At 44.8% G+C, this 24,891-nt stretch overlaps 1 protein-coding gene across 4 annotated transcripts in view; it reads right to left on the reverse strand.

Moving 5' to 3' along the window:
• SLC38A9 (solute carrier family 38 member 9) overlaps nt 1–24,891 on the reverse strand; it is a 247,993-nt gene that overhangs the window by 75,374 nt on the left and 147,728 nt on the right. For all 4 annotated transcript variants that reach the window (XM_030193131.1, XM_030193132.1, XM_030193133.1 and 1 more), the window contains 2 exons: nt 8,465–8,572; nt 3,582–3,688 (listed from right to left, as the gene is read on the reverse strand). In XM_030193131.1, the coding sequence (XP_030048991.1) occupies nt 3,582–3,688; nt 8,465–8,572 (215 nt within the window). The remainder of the gene's footprint in view (nt 1–3,581; nt 3,689–8,464; nt 8,573–24,891) is intronic.

Below are 24,891 nucleotides of genomic sequence, written 5' to 3' on the forward strand. Positions count from 1 at the left end.
GCATGTGTATGCTCGTGTAGAGCTGGTAAGACTGGATCTTGGCCACGAGCATAGAAGAATGGTAGGCCTTCCTCCCAAAGGAGTCTAAGGTTCTAGAGTCTTTGCCCGGGGGCGCCGAAGCATGCTCCCTAGAACTCTTAGCCTTCTTTAGGGCCAAATCCACAACTCCAGAGTCATGAGGCAACCGAGTGCGCATCAGCTCTGGGTCCCCATGGATCCGGTACTGGGACTCGATCTTCTTGGGAATGTGGGGATTACTTAATGGCTTGGTCCAGTTCGCAAGCAATGTCTTTTTCAGGACATGGTGCAAGGGAACAGTGGACGCTTCCTTAGGTGGAGAAGGATAGTCCAGGAGCTCAAACATTTCAGCCCTGGGCTCGTCCTCCACAACCACCGGGAAGGGGATGGCCGTAGACATCTCCCGGACAAAGGAAGCGAAAGACAGACTCTCAGGAGGAGAAAGCTGCCTTTCAGGAGAGGGAGTGGGATCAGAAGGAAGACCCTCAGACTCCTCGTCAGAGAAATATCTGGGGTCTTCTTCGTCCTCCCATGAGGCCTCACCCTCGGTGTCAGACACAAGTTCACGGACCTGTGTCTGCAACCTCGCCCGGCTCGACTCCGTGGAGCCACGTCCACGATGGGGGCGCCGAGAGGTAGACTCCCTCGCCCGCATCGGCGAAGCTCCCTCCGCCGACGTAGTCGGGGAGCCTTCCTGGGAGGTGGCCGCGGTCGGCACCGCACGCGGTACCGACGTCGGGGACCTCAACCTGGGCGATGGACCAGCCGGCGCCACGCTCGACGGTACCGGAGGCGCAAGCACCGCCGGTACTGGAGGGGTAGGGCGCAACAGCTCTCCCAGAATCTCCGGGAGAACGGCCCGGAGGCTCTCGTTCAGAGTGGCTGCAGAAAAAGGCTGAGAGGTCGATGCAGGCGTCGACGTCAGAACCTGTTCCGGGTGAGGAGGCTGTTCCGGGCTGTCCAGAGTGGAGCGCATCGACACCTCCTGAACAGAGGTTGAGCGGTCCTCTCGGTGCCGATGCCTGCTGGGTGCCGAATCCCTCGGCGACCCAGAGCTCTCGGTGCCGACACGGGGAGGAGACCGGTGTCGATGCTTCTTCGACTTCTTCCGAAGCATGTCACCGGAGCTCCCCGGCACCGACGAGGAGGACGTAGAATCCATCCGTCGCTTCCTCGGGGCCGAGACCGAAGAAAGTCGATCCCGGGGGGGCTGTACCGCAGGAGCCCTCAGGGTAGGAGGAGACCCACCCGAAGGCTCACCGCCACCAGCAGGGGAATGGACAGCCCTCACCTGCACTCCTGACGATGCACCTCTGTCCGACGACATCAGCAGACGAAGTCTCGGTACCACCGACGTCGATGCAGTCGCCCGATGCCTCGGCGCCGATGCAGAGGTCCGATGCCTCGATGCAGTCGATGGAGCGGCAGCCAAGGAAGATGGTCCGGACGCTGACGACGTCGATGCACTCGATGCCTCCGGTGCCGATGTCGACGAAGAGCCCGAGAACAAAACGTTCCACTGGGCTAATCTCGCTACCTGAGTCCGCCTTTGTAACAGGGAACACAGACTGCAGTTCTGAGGGCGGTGCTGGGCCCCTAGACACTGAAGACACGCAGAGTGCCTATCAGTGAGCGAGATTACCCGGGCGCACTGGGTGCACTTCTTGAAGCCGCTGGAAGGCTTCGATGTCATGGGCGGAAAAATCACGCCGGCGAAATCAAAAGCCGAAATGGCGAAAATTGAAGCACCAAAATTTAAAGGGAGAAAAATCTCGACCGAGGCCAAACTAGGCCTACCCCGACAACGAAAGAAAACTTACGGGGCAAAAGTTGAGAAAAATACGGGAAGGGCAAAAAACCCGAAAGGGTCTTCCGGAACACTTCCGGAGCGCTTCCCGAACTTTTTGAAAAAAAAAACAAGGAAAAAACACGTCGAAAAGGACGCGCGAGGTCGACTCTCTGGGGCACGAACGGCATAACACGACCGTACCGAGCGCGGACGAAAGAAGACTGGCCGGCTCGAGCGGGAAGACGGCCGCGCATGCGCGGTGCGCATGGGCGCGTGAGGACTAGCAAAGGCCTTTGCTAGTAAACTTTCCGATGGAGGGGGCTGCCAAGGACGTCAACCCATCAGTGAGAACAAGCAGCCTGCTTGTCCTCGGAGAATCAGCATATTCTGGTGTTTCAGGTATGCCTCTGAAGCGCAGGAAATACAGGAAAAGGGGTAAAGACCGATAGGTCTCTCTTTTTTTTTTCCCCGAAAATCGCGAAGACGCGCGAGGGTCAACTTGAGGGGCACGAAACGGCGGTAAAACACGACCGTCCCGAGCGCGGACAAAAGAAGACTGACGAACACGAGCCGGTTCGGGCGGGAAGACGGCTGCGCATGCGCATCGGTGCGCGAGGACTAGCAAAGGCCTTTGCTAGTAAAGTTTCCGGTTGGAGGGGGCTGCCGTGGACGTCACCCATCAGTGAGAACAAGCAGCCTGCTTGTCCTCGGAGAAACAAATGTATATATTTTTTTAAAAACAGAAATAGTAGAATAATGCACTGCTGGCATTTTCCTGTTCTGAGCAGGTCTGCTTAGAATTTACATTCACACTTCTCCAGGATAGGTTTAACCTTTCGGTAAGCCCTAGGCAAACAAGTGTGCCGAGTTCCTCACCACAATATACATGTTTAAATTCCCCACAAATACCAGTATGATCGTCTATTCCTTCCTCATTACATCATAATCACATCACCTCCACTCCTGGCATAATCACTTTCATCATACCTCCCAACTGATCCACCTCCAGCTGACAGAAAATGGCAAACAGTACTTCTTATGTGCTGTTTCCTCCCCTTCATCTGCAGCTGGAACTGTGTGGGGACAGCAGGTTTTGTAAGACCTACGGGGCCTTGCACAGTTCTCACTGCACATTAAAAGTAGCAGAACACTGTCTGTTGATGTTTCCCACTGGCTGGTGAACAATTCATGGGAGTGGCGAGGATAGACAAAGATTTCCACCACTAGCAGCAGCTCTGGCTTACATTAGTCTTCTGTCTGCTGACAGACAACTTATTGGGTAAAATTCTGCTATTAAACTGCTATATTAGTATATCTGTTCAGAACAAAAAAAAACCCACAAGGGAGAGATAAAAAATATGTAATATGAAGAAAACAATCCCAAATTAAAAAAAAAAAAAAAAAGACAGCCTTTTAGTGCAATCAGGGTAAATTATTATAAACTTAATAATTATTTGAGTTTATAATAATTTACCCTGATTGCACTACAAGTCTACTTTTTTCTTTATCGAAATTAGCACACCTGACAGGACCTTACCAGATGTTTGGGCACTAGGCATGTTGCCTAGATTTCTTAGCTCTTAAACTAGCCCTACAGCGATCATTTACTTCCCATGATGTGTAACAGTCATTCTGAAATGCTATCCTGTTAAATACTGTGGTTTTGTTTCCACTTAAAAACATTCAGTTAAAGAGACAATAATTGTATATGTGTTATGGCTAAACGCAAAAATTAGTGAGTCAGCTGCAGACAGCCCTTGGTCACATTACTTACATTCTTTGCTTGGTTCCTGTTGTTTTTCAGCAAGGTGATAACACAATTATGGAGAAAGAAGGCCAGAGTGAGTACACCAGTTAGTTGTGGAAAGGATAACCTAAATTCTGAGGAAATAAAAGCAAGAGGAAGAAGACAATTCTAATCCTCCATATTTTAAAAGCATGATCAAAATTTGCCATAGTGATCGCCTCTATTACCTTTGCAAGTAGGATATATCCTGGACATTGCCATCTATAACAGCTTTTTACAAGACCAATATAGGGAAGTTTCTCACCTGTAGCAGGTGTTCCCAAGCATCGGCTAACTTCCATTTGGATTTATCAGTTGTATCTTTGTTCTTTCTCTATTACTTTTCAAAGCGTCAACATTCCCTTTTTAGGATGGATGGTTCCTTTGTAAACCATGGTGAATTTCTGCATGTCTTGACTTTTTAAGTGGTAAATGGAGCAATTTTGTTTAGTATAGCTTTCACCTGCCTATAAGAGTTGTGCTAGGTGGGGGAGTGGGAGTTGGGGAGGGTGGGCAGGATTGAAGACTAAACTAGGTCTTAACTGTACCTTCTAGAGACTATCTGTTAATGTTGGCAGAAAGTTCAAGCTAACTCAGTAATCAGATTGCTCTTAATAACCTTTGCAAATATTCTACTTCCTTACACCTCATTGCCAGAGGATGTGATAACAGCGGTTAGCTTATTTGGGTTTTTAAAATGTTCGGACAACTTCCTGGAGGAAAAGTCCACAGTCCGCTATTGAGAGACATGGGGGAAACCACTCCTTGCCCTGGGGTCGGTAGAATGGACTGTTGCTACTATTTGGGTTTTTACCAGGTACTTGTGACCTGGATTGGCCACAGTTGGAAACAGGATACTTGGCTAGATGGACCGTTGGTCTGACACAGTATGGCTATTCTTATGTCCTTATGAAAACTGCTTAACTATTGCCTCCACTCTGTCTATATTCTAGAAGCACCAAAGAAAATTAATTTTATTTTTTGTTGTTGAGAAGCCTTTTTTACACTTAAACCTTTCTAGATTTGTAAATTGGACATATACCTGTAAATCTCTTTGGGGCAGTTCACCCTTGGCATCTCTGGTTTGAAACTTATTCTCATTAGAATTATATATACCCCATCTGAACAATGGAAGTAGAAAGAAACACTGTACTAGAATTTTCATACTACATCTTAGGCTCCATTCTTATCCTATGGTTTGGGCACAATTAAAACACACATCTGAAATCCCCTTTTAACCACAAGTAAAAAAAAAAAAAAAAAAAAGGGGGGGGGGGGGGTAACGTGAATATATTGAATACAATATTTTTTTCTCACCTGTACACAGCAGGTGAGTAACATCATCACATATTGCCAGGATGGAACAGCTCTCTCAGTTCAGATTGGGTGTAAAATCCTGCACATGCACAGCTTTTCCTACATGCAACTGTCTCCACACTACTTCAGTTTGTTTTATAGTTTAAGCAGGAATGCAACTCTTAGATAGTTGGGAGGGATTGGGCGCCTGATCAATCCTGATCTTTAGGGAAAACATCTGTTACAGATGAAAAACCATGATGTTTCCATCAACAAGCAGAACCGAGTCAGGCACACAAGTGGGTGACTCGAGCTCACTGTTGCTCATTTTGTTATAAATTGTCTGTTATTCAGGAGCAACCCGATAGTTAAGATGATGTAAGAGGAGCAAATACTACACAGCTAGGTTGGCCAGAAACTGGTCCAAGAAGTAGTGAGAAGTGAAGGTATGAAGCAAAGAGTAAGTCGCTGCTTTACATATGGTGTCCAGCAAAGCTGAATTCTAGAGAACAGTGGCTCTAACAAATAAAGTAAAATCTACCACTAGTTTGTTTGCAACAGAACTGGATAAAGGATGCTAGCCAATTTGCCAAAATTCGCTTGGCTATTAGAATATCAACTCCATTGAGGTTGAAGGAGATGAAGAGCTGTGCATACTTTTTGAAGGATTCAGTTCTTTTGAGGAAGAAGAGCCATTTTGAAGTTGAGTGTGGGTGGCCTTTTCATGAGGGTTTTTTTTTTAATAGGGCAAAATGTAGGCAACACTATTTCCTAATGGACGTGAAAATGTATCGCTGTCTCTTGTAAGAAATTAGGATGAGCACAAGGCATAAGCTGGTGGACTGTACTCTCCATTGCCTCTTTAGAAAATGTCTCGATAATGCATTTGTGTTGCTCCATGGTACAATCACACCTCAAATACTGTGTACAGTTCTGGTCACTACATCTCAAAAAAAGGTATAGCAGAATTAGAAGAGGTACAGAGAAAGGCGACGGAAATGATAGAGGGGATAGGACAACTTCCTTGAGGTAAGTCTCAAGAGGCTAGGATTCTTCAGCTTGGAGAAGAGACTGATGAGGGAAGACAGTCACATGATGTATAGGGTAGATGTGAATCATTTGCTTACTCTTTCCAAAAATCCAGGGACTAGGGGGCACACAATGAAGCTAGTAAGTAGTACATTTAAAACAAATTAGAGAGTGAAGTAATATTTTCAATGTGTAAACAAACTCTGGAATTTGTTGCGACAGAATGTGGTAAAAGTGGAAGGGTTTAAAAACAGTGTTTGGACAGTTCCTAAAAGAAAAGTCCAAAAACCACTATTAAGGTGGACTTAGGAAAATCCACTACTCATTCCTGGTATAAGCAGCATAAAATCTGTTTTACTCTTTTGGGATCTTGTCAGGTACTTCTGGCCTGGATTGCCCACCGTTGGAAACAGGATATGGGGTTTGATGGACTTTCGGTCTGTCCCAGTATGGAAATGCTGATATACTTATGTCATTTTTTTTTTTGTAACTTAAAGGGTAACGCTGAATAGATCTAAAAATTGTTTTCCCTTTTCGTGTGAAAAAATAGTGTGATTATAATACAAGTAACACACAATTTTCATAAATGTTTCACAGTTGCTGTCAGGTTCTCAGGTTCAGAGCCCGCGGGGCTGGGCTCTGGAGCAAACGTGAGCCCTTGGGCTGCTGACGAGGCGCGACAGCAGCAGGCAAAACCCACCAACCAACGCTGGGCAAGCACACCGACACCGGCAGGGACTGCAGGCACCGCCCAGCGAGCTGGAACACATGGACTGGAATTCCCCGGACTGGAGGACACAGGACTGGAACACCGGACTGGAGCACACCGGACTGGTCCACACAAGCTTCACCTGCACTTAGCTCCTAAGCCCCCCAGGAGTTGAGCTCCTGGGTTCGAGTAGCCGGCAGGACTTACTGGATACCGGATGACACAGGGACCAGGACTGGAAACAGAAGTGCTCCTAAACTGATCTACGTGCTCCCAAGCCCTAAACCAGCAGGAGTGTTCCTAACAGTAAACTGACAAAAGGACTTCCTAAGCCCTATACTAAACAGGAGCTCCTAAGCCCTGCTCAAGAAAGGGATTTCCTAAGCCCTAAACTAACAGAGCAGGGAACTAAACACAAAGCTAACACGGGTGCTACTAAGCACCAAGCTACAAGCAGAGCTCTACACTAACAAGCTAAACAAAAAACTAACAAGCTACCTAAGCACTGATCTAGCAAGCTAGAAACAAAACTAACAAGGTGCTTCCTAAGCACTACTCTGGCAAGCAACCAGAAGAGCTCCTAGCACTAAAAGGAAAGACAGGGGAGCCACAAGGAAAAAGCAGGGACGCTGACACATAAGCCAAAAGTGATTCTAAATCACCAAACACCAACAGCAAAGACTGCAATGCTCCCAATAGCACAAACCCAGAAGTACTTCTAACAGCAAACTCTGCAGTGTTCCTAACAACACCAAACCCTGAAGTACTTCTATCAACAACAGAGCTTCCAAAGCCCTACACACAGCAATGCTTCCAAAACCAAAAGGGAAAAGCAGGGGAACCATAAGGGAAAAGCAGGAAAGCTAAACACACAGTCACCAGTGCACACTGCACTAACACTAACCTGGCCCTTAGCAAAAGCAAGCAGGGAAACTAGACACAAAGTCAGAAGTGCACACTGCACCACCCTACCTAAAGCAAACACCACTGTTGCAAAGGCTCTGAAGGAAACAACACCACTTCCTTATCAAGGCCCTCCCTGATGATGTCACACTCCCTAGACCTAGGCAAAAGCACACTGACCCAGAGAGGCCCAACCCACACCAATGCAACACAGTGAAGCACTTGAAGCCAGTACACCCAAAGAGAGGTAGAGCTAACTCAGTCCACCCACACAGCTGTAGTAAAGTAAAACAATTAACCCCATGCTGCTGGAAGCTGCCAGCACAGAGAGACAGAGCCAGCTCCGAAAGGACAGAGAAAAGAAACAGAAGCCAGCTAAGAAGCTGACCCCCAGGAAAGAGGTAAGTTTGAGAGGGGTTCAGACCCAAATCATAACAGCTGCTCAGCAGTCTGAGGCTTAAGCACCTAAGAGTTGAAATGTTTGAGCACAGATACATTCGCATGCTCCATAAGTCACATCTGCTGGCTTTCAAGGAACTTGACATCCTCAGCAGTGTCAGTGGCCTGGACTGGCCATATAAAATCATACTGGGAAAGGGGAAGGAAACATGTGACTCTGGGCAAGTCACTTAACCCTCCATTGTCCCAGGTACAAATAAGTACCTGTATATAATATGTAAGCCGCATTGAGCCCGCCATGAGTGGGAAAGCGCGGGGTACAAATGTAACAAAAAAAAAAAAAGGAACAAAAACAAAAAAGTGTCACACAGTTACGATTAGGGAAAAAGAAAAAAAAGCAACGGTTACAAAAGTTTAAATCCGACTATAGCATGATGTGCCAGTATTCATCTATCAGAAAAAAGTAACAACCACCAACAAACAAACAAACAATTCTATGAATTATTTAAGATCATTATTTCATTACTCATCTTACCTGGTACAAAATAGTCAGCAGATGTAAACCACTGAAAGTTTAAGTGGAATCCCAGATGTGCTGTCTTCAAGGTAACCACGGAAATGAGAAAGATAACTGAAAGCGTACCTGCAAGTAAACCACAGGCAGCAGCTAATGTTAACAAAACAACATAGAGAGGGTTCAAAGCACAGAAAAGAATCAAAATACAAAAAGTACCAAGCGCCTTCAAAAATGGGACAAGTCCTTTATTCCACAGCATAGATCAATGACTATCTTGTACATCAAGGACCTGACATGGGCCGTGTTTCAGTGTACAGCGCCTGCATCACAAGTCTACATCAAAAACATTAACAAACATAAAACAAAACAAAACAAAAAAAACAAACAAACAAAAAAATATATATATATATAATTTAAAAGCATATAAAGAAAAGCAAAATGTGCCCTGAAAGGGTATAAAATGCTGAACCAAGGAACTTGCTTTTGAAAAGGACTTTTACACCCTTGTACAATCTTCAGTCTTAAAAATACAATTCAAAATGTATCAAAGTAGAAGTTTGCTTCCCTGATATAAACATTGTTCTCACATGTGGATCGGCGTCCACAGCGGCCCAGGAAACGGCAAATTTTTAAAAGTTTTGCCAGAGCCTTCTAGCGTGCGAACTGTGCATGCACGGACAACTTCCCACCCGTTGCGTAAGCGTTCCCGCTCAGTTTAATTAAAAAGCAAATAATAAACAAACAACTCCTCCAAAGGGGAGGTGGGCGGGTTTGTGAGAACAATCAGCCTGCTGTCCTCGGAGAATACCTGCTACAGGTATGTATCTTCGCTTTCTCCGAGGACAAGCAGGCTGCTTGTTCTCACATGTGGGGTATCCCTAGCAACCAGGCTCACTCAAAATAATGAACAGGTCAATTGGGCCTCGCAACGGCGAGGCCAAACATAGATTGACCTGAAACCATAAACAACTAACTGAGAGTGCAGCCTGGAACAGAACAAAAATGGGCCTAGGCGGGGTGGAGTTGGATTCTAAACTCCAAACAGATTCTACAGCACCGACTGCCCAAACCGACTGTCGCGTCGGGTATCCTGCTGGAGGTAGTAGTGAGATGTGAATGTGTGGACTGATGACCACGTTGCAGCCTTGCAAATCTCTTCAATGGAGGCTGACTTCAAATGAGCCACTGACACAGCCATGGCTCTAACATTGTGAGCCATGACATGGCCCTCCAGAATCAGCCCAGCTTGGCCGTAAGTGAAGGATATGCAATCTGCTAGCCAATTGGAGATTGTGCGTTTTCCCGATGGCGACACCCCTCATGTTGGGATCAAAAGAAACAAACAACTGGGCGGATTGTCTAAAGGGCTTTGTCCGCTCCATGTAAAAGGCCAATGCTCCTTGAAGTCCAAAGTGTGCAAACTGCTTTCGCCAGGGCGGGTATGAGGACGGGGAAAGAATGTTGGCAAGATTGGTTCAGATGTAACTCTGACACCACCTTTGGCAGGAACTTAGGGTGAGTGCGGAGGACTACTCTGTTGTGATGCAACTTAATATAAAGTGCATGCACTACCAAGGCCTGAAGTTCACTGACTCTACGAGCTGAAGTAACAGCCACCAAGAAAACGACCTTCCAGGTCAAGTACTTCAGATGGCAGGAATTCAGTGGCTCAAAAGGAGCTTTCATCAGCTAGGTGAGAATGACGTTGACCCATGACACTGGTGGAGGTTTGACAGGGGGCTTTGACAAAAGCAAACCTCTCATGAAGCAAACAACTAAAGGCTGTCCAGAGATAGGCTTACCCTCTACATGGCGATGATAAGCACTAATCGAACTAAGGTGAACTCTTACGGAGTTGGTCTTGAGACCAGACTCAGACCCTGCTTGAATACCTTCTACATTTGTCAGTGTAGGACAAGAAAGAGAATCTAGGGCCTTGCTGTCACACCAGACGGCAAACCTCCTCCATTTGAAAAAGTAATACTTCTTCGTGGAATCTTTTCTGGAAGCAAGCAAGACTCAGGAGACACCCTACGAAAGACCCAAAGAGGCGAATTCTAAGCTCTCAACATCCAGGCTGTGAGAGCCAGACTCTGGAGGTTGGAATGTAGAAGCGACCCTTCGTTCTGAGTGTTGGAAAACAGTCCAATCTCCACAGTTCTTCGGAGGACAACTCCAGAAGAAGAGGGAACCAGATCTGACGCGGCCAGAAGGGTGCAATGAGGATCATGGTTCCGCAGCCTTGCTTGAGTTTCAGCAAGGTCTTCCCTACTAGAGGTATGGGAGGATACGCATACAGAAGGCCTGTCCCCCAACGTAGGAGAAAGGCATCTGACGCTAGTCTGTCGTGGGCCTGAGGTCTAGAACAGAACTGAGGGACCTTGTGATTGATCTGAGTGGCAAAAAGATCCACCGAGGGGGTGCCCCACGCTCCGAAGATCTTGCGGACTACGCCCATGTTCAGCGAACACTCATGAGGTTGCATTATCCTGCTCAACCTGTCAGCCAGACTGTTGTTTACGCCTGCCAGATAAGTGGCTTGGAGAAACATGCCATGACGGCGAGCCCAAAGCCACATCTGGACGGCTTCCTGACAGAGAGGGCGAGATTCGGTACCCCCCTGCTTGTTGGTGTAGTACATGGCAACCTGATTGTCTGTTTGCATTAAGATTACTTGGATGGACAGCAGATCTCTGAAAGCCTTTAGAGAGTTCCAGATCATTCTTAATTCCAGGAGGTTGATCTGCAGACCTCTTTCCTGAAAGGACCAGGCTCCCTGAGTGTGGAGCCCATCTACATGAGCTCCCCACCCCTGGAGAGATGCATCCATCATCAGCCCTTTTTGTGCCTGAGGAACTTGGAATGGTCGTCCCATGGTCAAATTGGACTGAATCGTCCACCAGTGAAGAGAGTTTCAAAAGCCGGTGGACAGTTGAATTACATCCTCTAGATCCCCTGCAGCTTGAAACCACTGGGAAGCTAGGGTCCATTGAGCTGATCTCATATGTAGACGTGCCATGGGTGTGACATGAACTGTGGAGGCCATATGCCCCAGAAGGCTCAACATCTGCCGAGCCGTGACCTAGTGAGACGCTCGAACCATGGACACCAGGGACAGAAGTTTGTCCGCCCTTGTCTCGTGAAGATAAGTTCGAGTTGTCTGAGTGGTCAACAGGGCTCCAATGAATTCCAAAGTTTGGACTGAGGTGAGATGGGACTTGAGATAATTTATGACGAACCCCAGTAGCTCTAGCACCTGAATAGTCATTTGCATGGACTCTAGAGCACCCTCCTTCGAGGTGCTCTTCACCAGCCAATCGTCGAGATAAGGAAACACATGCACTCCCAGTCTGCGTAGTGATGCTGCGACTACAGCTAGGCATTTGGTAAACACTCTGGGCGCAGACACCAGACCAAAAGGAAGTACACGGTACTGAAAGCTGAAATCGAAGATACTTCCTCTAAGCTGGAAGTACAGAGATGTGTGTGTAAGCATCCTTTAAGTCCAGAGAGTATAGCCAATCATTTTCCTGAATCATGGGAAGAAGGGTACCTAGGGAAACCATCCTGAACTTTTCTCGGAAAAGAAATTTGTTCAGGGCCCTTAGGTCTAGGATGGGACACATCTTCCTTAAGAGATTTATTTTTAATTTGAAAGAAAATTATACAAGCAAATAAAAGGATTCTACTGCCTTGATGGCCCCTTCTATAGTTAATTTATATATCAAACAATTTGAGGAGAGATTTCTTTTGAAGCATGGTTGTACTGAACAACTTAGAATTTGGAAGAGATACACTGATGATATTTTTACACTCTAGGAAGGAACAGAGGATGATTTAATGGAATTTTATAACTGGGTAAACCAGTGTGATGCAAATCTAAAATTTAAGATTAACTACAACAGAACAGATTTTCCCTTCTTGGATATTCTAATTAAAGTTAATGATGGCAAGATTTTCCCTTCTTTGATATTTTAATTAAAATTAATGATGGAAATATTGAAGCTAGAATTTACAAGAAGCCTACAGACAAATATTTGCATTACATCAGCTACCATAGCAAGTCATTAAAAGATAGCTTACCATATAGCCAATTTCTGCAGCTTAAACTATTAAGTTCCAAGAAACGAGATTTTCTTGAACAATCTCTAGATATGCAGAAATGATGTTTAGAAAGGGGTTATTCAACAAAAACTGTAAGTGCTTTTCAAGAAACATTACAATTAGAGAGAGAACTGTTGAAACCCAAAAAGAAGAGTAGGGAAGAAAGGGTGGTATGTACATTAGACTTTAATCATTTGTCTAAGGACATTGTTAGAATACTGAAAAAACATTGGCATATTTTTCAGAATATTGGTCTTTTGATTGCTTATAAAAGCAACAGTGATTATAAATGAGATTTATGAATTGAGGCTCTTCTCTAATTGCAAGACAGAGAAAGTAGTTGATTTGGCAATTTTCCCACGCAAGCTTTTATACATTGGTAAAACCAAAAGCACGCTGTACAATAGACTAAGCACAAAAGTGCAATCTGAAGGACAGTTATGGAAAGACCCTTAGTTGAATACTCAGTGCAAGCAAATCATGGATTTAAAGTTTCTGGTAATTGCAAGACTCATCACATCTTGGAGAGGTGGAGACATAGATAACATTTTATTGCAGGCAGAATGTTTTTAAATTTGATATTCTTACCACCAGAGGGTTAAATCAAGAGATGGATTTGTCAGTGTTTTTGTAATATATTTTATAACAGTTCCCATCTTTTATTTGTTTTTAGCTGCTTTTGAAAAGACATTTATGATGTTCTTCGGTGTCATGATTTGTATTTAATATTTTTGTGACCGTTGTCCTTATGATTTGACTTATTTTCATGCTATCATGACTTTATACGTACAGTCTCTAACTCACTATTTAAACCTGTCATTTAATCGGTTTTATCTGTTTCCAATAATTGTTTTTGATTACATATCAGATAAAAAACCCCTAAAATATTACCGGTATATTGATGATATTTTCATGATTTGGACTGAGGGAGAACAGACTAAAACAATTTCAGTTTTTTTTCAATACATACCATCCTACAATCAAATTCAAAATGGTGGTCAATATGCGTTACTATTTGTTCTGAAAATTGTTAACTTAATAAAAAGATTTTCAAAAAAAAAAAAAATTCAAAATGGACTACTCCCCAGAAAAAGTCTATTTTTAGGACACCACAGTTTCCATCAGCAATAGCTATATACAAACACCTATATACAGGAAACCTACAGACAGATGCAGTTATCTCCACAACTGCAGCTTCCACCCTTCACATACAAAAAAAAATAAAATCCATTATACACACTAAGCCACAAGATACCATCTCATCTGCTCTGATCCAAGAGACAGATTAACATCTCAAAATCCTGACTGAATCCTTCAAACAAAATGGCTACAACTCCAAAATAATATCCAAGAATGTTACCTCCTCCCTCAAAATATCCAGGGAAAACCTATTGCAGTACAAGAAAAAGCAAGCCACAGGGAGAAGCCCCCTTGTAGTGACATACAACCAAGAGCTAAAAAATCTGAGAAGGATCATAAAAGATCTACAGACACTATTCCAGGAGGATGCACTACTGAAAGAGATGTTTCCATCCCCACCAGTGCTGGCCTTCCGACAGCCACCCAACTTAAAACACAAACTAGTGAAAAGCAAGCTCCCGATAGAAACTCAGAAAGAAGACAGTGGCACACACCCTTGCAATATATCTAGCTGTAAACTGTGCCAACACATTTCACAGGATCCCACAGTCATTCACATGGGAAAAAATATTCAACATAAGGGAATCCATCTCATGCTCATCTTCAAATGTGAAATATATCATTCAATGTAAAACATGAAGGGTGATATATTGGAGAAACAAGCTAGATGCTAAAGACAAGATTTAATCTACATAGACATCATATGAAAAATGCCAATGCCAACTAGGAGGTCACCTCTGTGGGACAGCACTTCACAAAACCAGAACACAGCATCAATGATTTTATGATGAGAATACTAAAAGGAAACTTGACAATCCAGGAATGTAAGACCTTTGAAGTCAAAATGATTAAATACTTTGACACCCAGTAGACAGTACTGAACAAAGATCTGGGTTTTCTAGCCCATTACAAACCACAAAATTCTACTGCTTTGTCACCCTCTTATCTACCATCCATCTCTCCCAGTCTCCAAGACTCGCCCGCCTGGCTCTGCCTCCCCGCCCGCCAGCCCATCCAGTGCAGGGAGAGGCGGCTGAGCCTCTCCCCACAGGGAAACTTATGGAGTTCGCTGACAGCAACCGCACTTCCCGGTTCTACCCTTCACACGCCCGTCCGCCAGCTCCCCGACCGACAGAGAGGTGAAGGGAGCCCGTACCCAGCGGGAACCATAAAGGTGTGAGGACGCTCTTGACAGGGCTCAGCCAATAACGCCACGGCAGAGTGATCGGGGTGGCAGTGGCAACGAGGTGCAGGAACAGCGCGATGGAGGCAGCCCGAAGACAGGAGCTGAGGGGCTTGGAGCAGAGCTTTAACGGCAGTCGAGACTGCTACCTCACCTCTAGTTCCTACCCCAACCACGGTCACAGCTTTCGGAGCTGCGGAGTTTCCTACCCTGGGCAGCGATACTGAACATTAAACCGTGATTACATTGCCTACTGCGCTGCGGGACGCTAAGACTTTGCAGCTGACATGGTGTGAAGGGCCTGACAGTAAAGACCAAAGCAGAGATTGCTGGGGGAGCTGAGGTCACTTTCAGCGTACCTCTGAAAGAGCCTCCTGTACTGTATACGATTAGGCCACGGATACTGGGCTTGTGAGGAGCGCAGATTTGTGTGGGCTGGTCAAATTGGAAAGGATACTTTAATCCTGTGCCTACGATTGAATTAGCCTGACATCGACTGGTCTGCACGTAAGCGAGCTTTTAGTTGGAGAAGCAAGACTGCTGAAATATACATGACTCTTTGAAAGATCCTGCAAAGCCTAAAGCAAGCATCTAAGCACTAGTATTCCTTGCCCAATACATTCCACAGAGCAATTAAGTACCCCACCACTGTCTTCCAATTACCCTTCCCTGATCAAAAACAACCTCTCCCTCTAGCTAATCTGCCAGTAAAAAAAGACAGCCAGCCACATATGTGACCCCTCCCTGTTAACCACCTTAAAAGTGCTCTGTAGTCCCCCCCCCTCTCCAGACAAACCTTGGTAACACGAGCTGGGAGAATCCCTGGGGGAGGGGTGAAGATAGACCAAAAGATAGACTGCTGTGAGATAGACCAAATGAGCACCCTGACTCAGAGTTACTCTCCCCCCCACCCCCATCTCCCCTGCTCATTAACTTACCACTGAAACCGGACCCAATACTGACCTGAAACAGCTGAAAGGCTAGCTAAATTTTACACACAAGATCAGATCACCAGACCCCACACTAAAGAACAAAGTCCTATCACACATCCAACCATCAGAACACGGTCCTAGCAGCAGCCACAGGGAATAGAAACCAAAATGAATGCCCCTAAACTACTCTTAATAATCTACTCCTTAACACTGATCCACTCAACACTGACCACCACACTTGCAGAAAGCAATATCATACCCACACTATACAATCATCAAAGATTGATCAGATACACCACACCTCATCAAACTGACAATAACCAGAACAAAAGTAAAACACCACAACAAGCGGGCACCCACAACAGAAGGGAAAGAAGGGTCCAAACAAACCCAACTTAACAAAGAAACGACAACTATTAAAAGTCCACACATCATCAAACACAGAAGACTCTTTCCAAACAATCCAAGTGGGCTACATCAATGCCAGATCCACTGTAGATAAAACAGCAATATTAACAGACTGGATTACGTCAGAAAACCTTGACCTACTCCTCATTAATGAAACCTGGATCCATGACCAAAAGGACCCTATAATCCTAGACCTGTGCCCTCCAGGGTACAAAATCACACACTGGACAAGAAAAGAAAAAAAGAGGTGGAGGCATAGCTCTAATCTATCGATCCCATTTTACACCGAAACCACTGCTGAGTCCATAACACCTCAACTAGAAACTGCCTCAATTAGAATCCACAACAAAACCCTACACGATCACTTGAACTGTGTCTTATTTTACAGACCTCCAGGCAACTGGAACGAAGGCCAGACTAACTTCATGGACGTCATTTCAAACACATGTGTAACCAACTCCAACATACTATTACTAGGAGACATCAATCTTCACCTAGAAGACCCAAACTCTATCAAGGCACGAGAATGCAAGGAATTCCTCCGCTTATGGGATCTCAAATGGCCACAGATGCAAGCAACCCACGTAAAAGGCCACACACTCGATCTCATCTCACACAAACTATCAACAGACCAAAACCTATTGATAACTGATATCAAATGGTCAGCAACACCCTGGATCGACCACTACAAACTAAACCTGTCCCTACACTGGTGGAAAAAGGGTTTACAATGAACAAAGGATCACACATCCTACAGCACAAGAGGTCAAGTAGACACGAAAACATTCTGGTAACTGATATACAGTAATGAATGGTCAACACAAACAGACTCTACCTACTACCTCATAGAATGGGACAAAAGATGCAAAAGCATATTAGACGAAATAGCACCTTTACGAACTAGAACCTCACGCAAGCATAACTCAATACCATGGTTCAACGATGAACTGAAAAAGCTAATAGCGCACACCAGGAAACTTGAACGAGCATGGAAAAAAACAAAAGATGAACACACATTTAACACATGGAAACAAATACAAAGAAAATACAAATACGCAATAAGACAGACCAAAAGATTATTCTATAAAACTAAAATAGGGTCAGATTACAAAGACACAAAAAAACTATACCAACTGGTGAACAAGCTCCTAGACACCAACTTGGTCACTACAACGCATACAGATATCCTATCTGCAGATGAAATTGCTAAGTATTTCAATGAAAAAATTGTAAACCTACGCAACACGCTGCCTCAAGACACCGCTGACATTGAAAACTTCCTTAATGAGCTGGACCCAACCACTGGAGAATACCCGGCTGACCGGACTTGGTTAAACTTTGCCCTCCTTACCGTCGAAACAGTTACCCAAGCGATCATCAGCAAGTTCTCCAACACTCACTGTAAACTAGATATCTACCCCAGCTACCTACAAAACCCCTACAAGAAAAACTACACTGGCTCCCACTCAAAGAACGCATCACGATCAAACTCTGTACCTTGGTCCATAAAATCATCCATGGTGACGCCCCAGCCTACATGTCAGACCTAATAGAACTACCACCCAGAAACGCGAAAAAATCCTCTCGCACATTCCTCAATCTTCATCCTCCCATGTGTAAAGGCTTGAAATACAAATTACTGCATGCATCAACTTTCTCCTATACAAGCACACAGTTCTGGAACGCGCTGCCATGCAACCTGAAAACGGTCTATGAAATGACCAACTTCCGCAAACTGCTGAAAACTTATCTCTTCGACAGAATATACCACAAAGATCAACAAGTGTAACTGTTCATTCTTTAAGATATCCAGAAATGTTCTTTATGCTCTTTAATGTCTTGCTCTAACACTATCATGTATTTCACCATCATGTACCCAAAGCTTTCTGTAAAACCAAATGTATACTCTTCTATTTCCAGTATCCACGATGAATTGTAAGCCACATTGAGCCTGCAAAGAGGTGGGATAATGTGGGATACAAATGTAATAAATAGATAAATAAATAAATAAAATCTGCCCCTGACCGCTTCATAGGAGACCTCACATCCCACCTAAATTACATGCTTCAGCAAGGTCTCTTCCCTAAGGAAAATGGCAATATCCTACTCACCCCAATACCAAAGATACCAAGAAAATAACTAATGTAATCACTAACTACCGCCCAGTAGCATCAATCCCGTTGGCAGTCAAACTGATGGAAAGCATGGTAACCAAACAACTCACAGACTACATAAACAAATACTCAATATTGCATGAATCACAGTCAGGTTTCAGCTCCCTCCACAGCACTGAAACCGTACTAATCACTCTCCTAGCCAAATTCAAACAGGAAATAGCAACAGGCAACAACATCCTTCTCCTCCAATTCGATATGTCCAGTGCATTCCACATGGTCAACCATAATATATTAATGAGATTACTAGACAAATTCGGGATTGGTGGAAACATGCTTAGCTGGATCAAGGGCTTCCTAACCACAAGAACATACCAAGTAAAATCAAACTCAAACACATCACCACCGTGGAAAGCAGACTGTGGAGTACCGCAAGGATCACCACTATCACCGATACTCTTCAACCTAATGATGACCCCACTAGCCAAGACCTTATCCAACCAAGGCCTTAACCTTTCCATATATGCAGACGATGTCATAATATACATTGAGCCAAATAGGTGGGAAAATGTGGGGTACAAATGCAATAAATAAATAAATACCAAACTGACAGAAATCAGCAACGAAATCAAGCTCAGCCTGAACATCATGGACTCATGGGCAAATGCATTTCAACTAAAACTTTACAAAGAAAAAACACATTGCCTCATCCTCTCATCCCAACACAGCGCCGACAACCCCACAAGTATCAACACCCCAGATTACACCCTTCCTAACACTAGGGAGCCAAGTGGCATCCACAACAAAGAAAATGTTCCACTCAATGTGGAAACTCAAATGCTTGAAACAATTCTTCCCGATGGAAACATTTCGCAACTTGATTCAATCAATGGTGCTAAGCCACGCAGACTATTGCAATGGAATTTATGCAGGATGCAAAGAACAAACCTTAAAATAAACTCCATCAAAACACAGCAGCTAGGCTTATATTTGGAAAACGCGATTTGAAAGCGCAAACCCCTCTGCAAAAAACCGCACTGGTTCCCAATCAAAGAACGCATTGCCTTCAAAATCTGCACCCTGGTCCACAAAATCATCTATGGTGAAGCCCTGGGATACAATGCAGACTTGATCGACCTACCAACCAGAAACACATCAGAATCAACACAATCACATCTAAATCTGCACTACCCAAGTTGTAAAGGTCTTAAATACAAATCGACTTACACATCCAGCTTTTCCTACATAAGCACACACGATGTACGACCACCTAAACTTCCAGAAATTACTAAAAACTCACCTTTTCAAAAAGGCATACTCCACCGATCCAACTTAAAGGCCTGATCCCTGCAACACAACAAACCTAAAGTACGTAATTGTCGTGTCCCTCACCCGTTAGACGCTCCCCATGGCCGCCGCACTGAAGATGAGCGTCGGCCATGCTGGTTGGCTGACGCTCCGACATCCCTTGCTGCTCCTCTGGCTCCTCCAACCGTCGGGGCAGGTCTAGCGCTGCTCGTGCCTGGCAGCCATTCGGAACGCCGGCCATTTTGGCGTGCCGGTGTTCCTGGAGTCGCTCTTCCCTTCCGGGTGCGGTCTCGGGAGCCTTAGTTACGCCCTGACATCCGGATTGGCTGCTCTTAGCCGGACTCCGTCTCCTCCGGTTGACCGACCTGTCAGTGCCTCCTGCTCCAGCTGATTCTTGTCTCCCTGTTCCTGCCAGCTGACTCACGTTTCCCTAATGGTAGAGACTATTTAAGGGACGCTTTCCTCTACACACTTTGCTTTGGCTTCTACCTCGGTAGACTTGCTTTTGAGTGGTGGAGACTTGATTTACTACTTGCTGCCTGACCAGACGTCTGCTTGGAACCAGACTACTCTCTGCTTGCTGCCTGACCTTTGCTTAGAACCCGATTACTCTCTGCTTGCTGCCTAACCTGACCTCTGCTTGGAACACGACTACTCCCTGCTTGCTGTCTGACCTGACCTCTGCTTGGAACCCGATTACTCTCTGCTTGCTGCCTGACTTGACCTCTGCTTGGAACCAGACTACTCCCTGCTCATCGGTCGACCAATTCTCTGTTTGAGTCCTCTCTGCTAGTGGCTTGCTCAGAGTCCTGCCTGTTCCTGATCGTCCTTCATCCACTGCTTACCCTGACTATTGCTGATCCTTGCTTCCCCTTGTTGGACATCTTATCTAACTCAAGCTTCAGTTTCAGCTCAGTCTTCCGTTGCCTGCTGTCTGTAGCCATCCGACCCCTGCCATATCTGGAAGTCCTGCTGGCCGCCTGCACCTGGGGTTCAATTTCCACTGCAGCTCCTTATAACCCTGGGCAAGTCACTTAACCCTCCACTGCCCCAGGTACATAAAACTTAGATTGTGAGTCCACCAGGAGCAGAGAAAATACCTGTATATAATATATAAATCACTTTGGTTGTACCACAGAAAGGAGGTATATCAAATGCATTACACTTAGCCTTACCCTTGTGGAACAGGCTTGACCATGTTGGCCTCTCCGAGAGAAGAGGGCTCCTTGGTAAGTATTTCCTGATCTGGAGAGCTTGACTAAGATGCTCTTGGTGAGCAATTTGAAAGTAGGCTGAATAGATGGAGACAGTATCCTAGTTGGACTATTTTTATTACTCATTGATCGGAGATTACAAGGAGCCAATGGATTATGAAAACTTCAGCCTCCCTCCTACTGGAAGGTTGTCCAGCACAGATACAGAAATGTTGGTTATGTTTTTGTGGAGGCAGTCAAAACCTTACCCCTGGTTTTGGTTGCAGAACTGGGTCTTCTGGGCCCTCTGCTGTCTTGGATGAGCGAGATCCGTCTTTTCTGGGAAGAGTGAAAGGGCAGAGGCCACTTGCACCATTGAAGGTAACAGGATCGCATTTACCCTCCACTCTGATACCTCTAGAAGGTGAAGAGGCTGGTTCACAAGTAGGCCTGGAGAAATTATTGTGCTACTTAATGAGACATTTAGCTTCCTGAACCTTAACACTGAAGAGATTTTGTACATGGCATGGCACATCAACCAGCTTTTCTTGTACACTGGCATAACAGATGATCTTGATGCTATTTCAAAAATACCATAGTTTATTTGAATCATGTATTTTCCACTCCTTCCCTCTACATATGAGTTTATGTTGTTGAGCAGACTGGATGGACCGTGCAGGTCTTTTTCTGCCGTCATCTACTATGTTACCCATTAAGTGGATAGAGTTGTTCAGCCTTCTCTTGAAAGAAAATGTCTGCAAACACCTTTATTTTGTGCACAATATTTTAAAAGTAAATGCCCATGAAGAGCTGATAAGAAGTTATGTGGAAAATGAGCACAGCATTCTGAAAAAAAAAAAATCTCTCTCAAAAGACTCCAATGTCCAAGCCTCTCTCCTCAGAAACACCAAAGAGTGTGACTTTAGCTCTTTGCCCTTTTGATAGTAGATTCAAACATCATGGAATGGTGAGGAAGCTGCTGCTATTTCTTGAATCCAAGAGCTTTCTGACCTCTATATATAGAGTCAACCTTTTTTTTTTAAATAGGCAACCCAGAGTGGGTTCTCCAACATTCTCATCTTCTTATGTGAGGATTCTGTAATTGGGAACTATCCTAGCTTCACTGGGACAGGGGTAGCAAAATGTTTTTTTTTTTTTATTGTTTGGGGGATCCAAGCTCCATCCTCAACCCCAATACCTCCCCTTCCCTAGTCCAGCATCATCCTCTATGTCTCACCCCCCACCCCCATGGTTTCCAGCATCATTCTTTCCTTCTACTTCCCCCTTCTCCCTCAATGTATCCAGCATCTTATCTCCCTTCTCCTGAGCAGGAATACTAAAATCAGCATTACAGAAGACACATCGCTGTTGGTCACACTGGGGCCTTGAGCATTCACACATGCTGAAGGCCTCACACCAGTCAGATGCAATGGGTCATCTATAAATGCTAATTGTAGTATTTCTAAACCAAGAGAAGGGAAGTAAGAAGCTACTTTGCAGTAGGAGGGAGGGAAGAAAAATTTGTGTGCTGCCATGGCACCTGTGGTTCCCCTCCATTCCAATGCCTATGCATTGGGAGGAGAGTCAAGAAACTGGAGAAAGTACAGTGTTTCCACCCTGAGTGCCTCCTCCGTATCTAATAAATAGAATGGTTTCTGCCGTTTCCCTGTTAAATTCAGTAAATGAGAGAAACTCAGATGGGGACTTTCTTCTTTCATGTGATAGAGATGGGTTAGATGGTAAGCCAGTGGCACTCTCCTCTTCAAGTAATACTTCTGACTCAGTCAGAATCCCAGACTTCCTGAGCCCATACGCCATGCGCCCTCCCTGCCCATTTTCAAGTCCTTACTCAAGGCCCATCTCTTCTCCCTTGCTTTTGGCGCCTAACCACCTTCCCATTCCTGATACCTACACTGACTACATAGTTTTTACATTTAGATTGTAAGCTCTCTTGAGCAGGGACTGTCCTTCCCCATATTTAAACTTGTACAGTGCTGCGTAACCTTGGCATATAAGTACATAAGTACATAAGTAGTGCCATACTGGGAAAGACCAAAGGTCCATCTAGCCCAGCATCCTGTCACCGACAGTGGCCAATCCAGGTCAAGGGCACCTGGCAGCGCTATAGAAATGCTAAGTAGTAGTAGTAGAGTGCTCAGAGCCAAACACCCCTCAAAAATTCTCTACAGGAGAAGTTTGGGTCTCTGTTCCTCAGTGCAAATGGGTTCAAGGACGAGCATCAAAACACTGAGAATCTCCCATGGGCGTAGTTTGACTGTTTCATTTGGGGGGGGGGGGGGCATATTAGCATATTCATTTGTATATATATATATATATGTGTGTGTGTATATATATATATCTATATACATATATATACATACACATATACACATACACACACACACACAAATGAATATGCTAATATGGAGGAAGGAAGGAAGGGAGAAAGAGCTGGCTTTTTTGGGAATACCACTTTACCCAGCTTCACAAGCATAACCACTGCTTCCAAAGAATTTCCTTCCCTCAAAAGCTGAGGGGTACTAACAGTTTGATGATGCTGTGCTCCGAGCTCTTCCCTTCCCACGTTGTTGAATTCAGGGGAATATTCCAGGGTTGGGAGATCCTCCATAGGAAGCTCAGGCCCCACAATTGCTCCTGAACTTTCACTACACAAACCAGCACCGGTCACACTTCAAGGTTGAAGCAGAGCAGAAATGGGTGAAGGGCTCAAGGAGACCCCCATATGTACTGCTGCCTGCAAAGTTCTTCTGCAGCAAAGCTGGAGAGACTGCCATCGCTGAACAAGGAGCAGCTGGAAAACCCTCAAGAGTGGTCTGCCTCATCAACAGGGTCAAGGCCAGCACGGGAGGATGCTGCCGAACCTTCCCCATCACCAATGCCGGAGACACCAACGAGGCAATCCTGCATCAGAAAGACACCTTAAAACCAGCCAAAAACCTACCTAGGGCATTACCAGGGTACTGAGAACTGCACAACAGCAAACAAAGTTGAAAAATTATAAAAATGTAACCCTTGATGAGGAAGTTCAGTGGCATGTCCAACTGACAAATGGTCCCTTGCGACAGTGGTAAGCAACAAGTGATGCACATGTGTGGTGAACCTTCTTGTAAGTTTCTCAGTAAATCCAGCTGAAGAAGTGTTCCCGCACGAGGCTCCGTTGGCGACATTATCCGTGTTGTGAAGACTTGCTGTCCTGCTTGTCCTCAAAAACAGATTAGCTAAATATCTTGAAATTCCTGTTGAGGCACTTGAAAACCAAATATAGGATTTTAAACTCATAGTAGTTACTGAAAACCTGTGAAGTCGATACAGATTTAAGGTGGTATGATCTATCTACCTGCTCCTCACAAGCAAATGCGCTGTTGCATTGTAAATTAGTTGTAGCCTTTTAATATTTTTTTTTTAGAAGTCCTTGATACAACATGTTGTAGCAATCCAAGTTACTGATGACCAGGATGAACATTATCTTAGTCAAATTCACTAGGTCATTGTTTCCCAAACCTGGTCCTAGAGGTACCCCCAGCCAGTCAGGTTTTCAGCATACCCACAATGAATATTCATGAGAAAGATTTGCATGCACTGTCTCCACTGCATGCAAATCTCTCTCATGAATATTCATTGTGCATGTATCGAAAACCTGACTGGCTTGGGTGTCAACATAACCAGGTTTGGGAACCATTGTACTAGGTCTAAAAAGCCAAAACTGATAAAAAAAAAACTAAATATTTAAAAAGCACAGCCTTACACTTGAAGATATGGGTTGTCTTGAACAACCAATTGTCCTGACCCCCTCCCCCCCCAAACTAACCACCATATTATTCAGCTTCACAGTTCCAATAATAAGAGGACAAGCCCAAACTGTAAAGGATCTGGAAGTATTAAGCATTAAGCCAATGGACTTTTAACCACTCGAACTCATTAATAAGACATTGACTCAAATTGTTCGTGACAGGTTGTTGATCCTCTGGAGTAACTAGCTGGATAAGTTGGATAATCATCTGCCAAACATTTAACACAATGTATGCAAGTGCAACAATATACA

Source organism: Microcaecilia unicolor, chromosome 2, assembly GCF_901765095.1.
Source record: "Microcaecilia unicolor chromosome 2, aMicUni1.1, whole genome shotgun sequence".
NCBI lineage: Eukaryota > Metazoa > Chordata > Amphibia > Gymnophiona > Siphonopidae > Microcaecilia > Microcaecilia unicolor.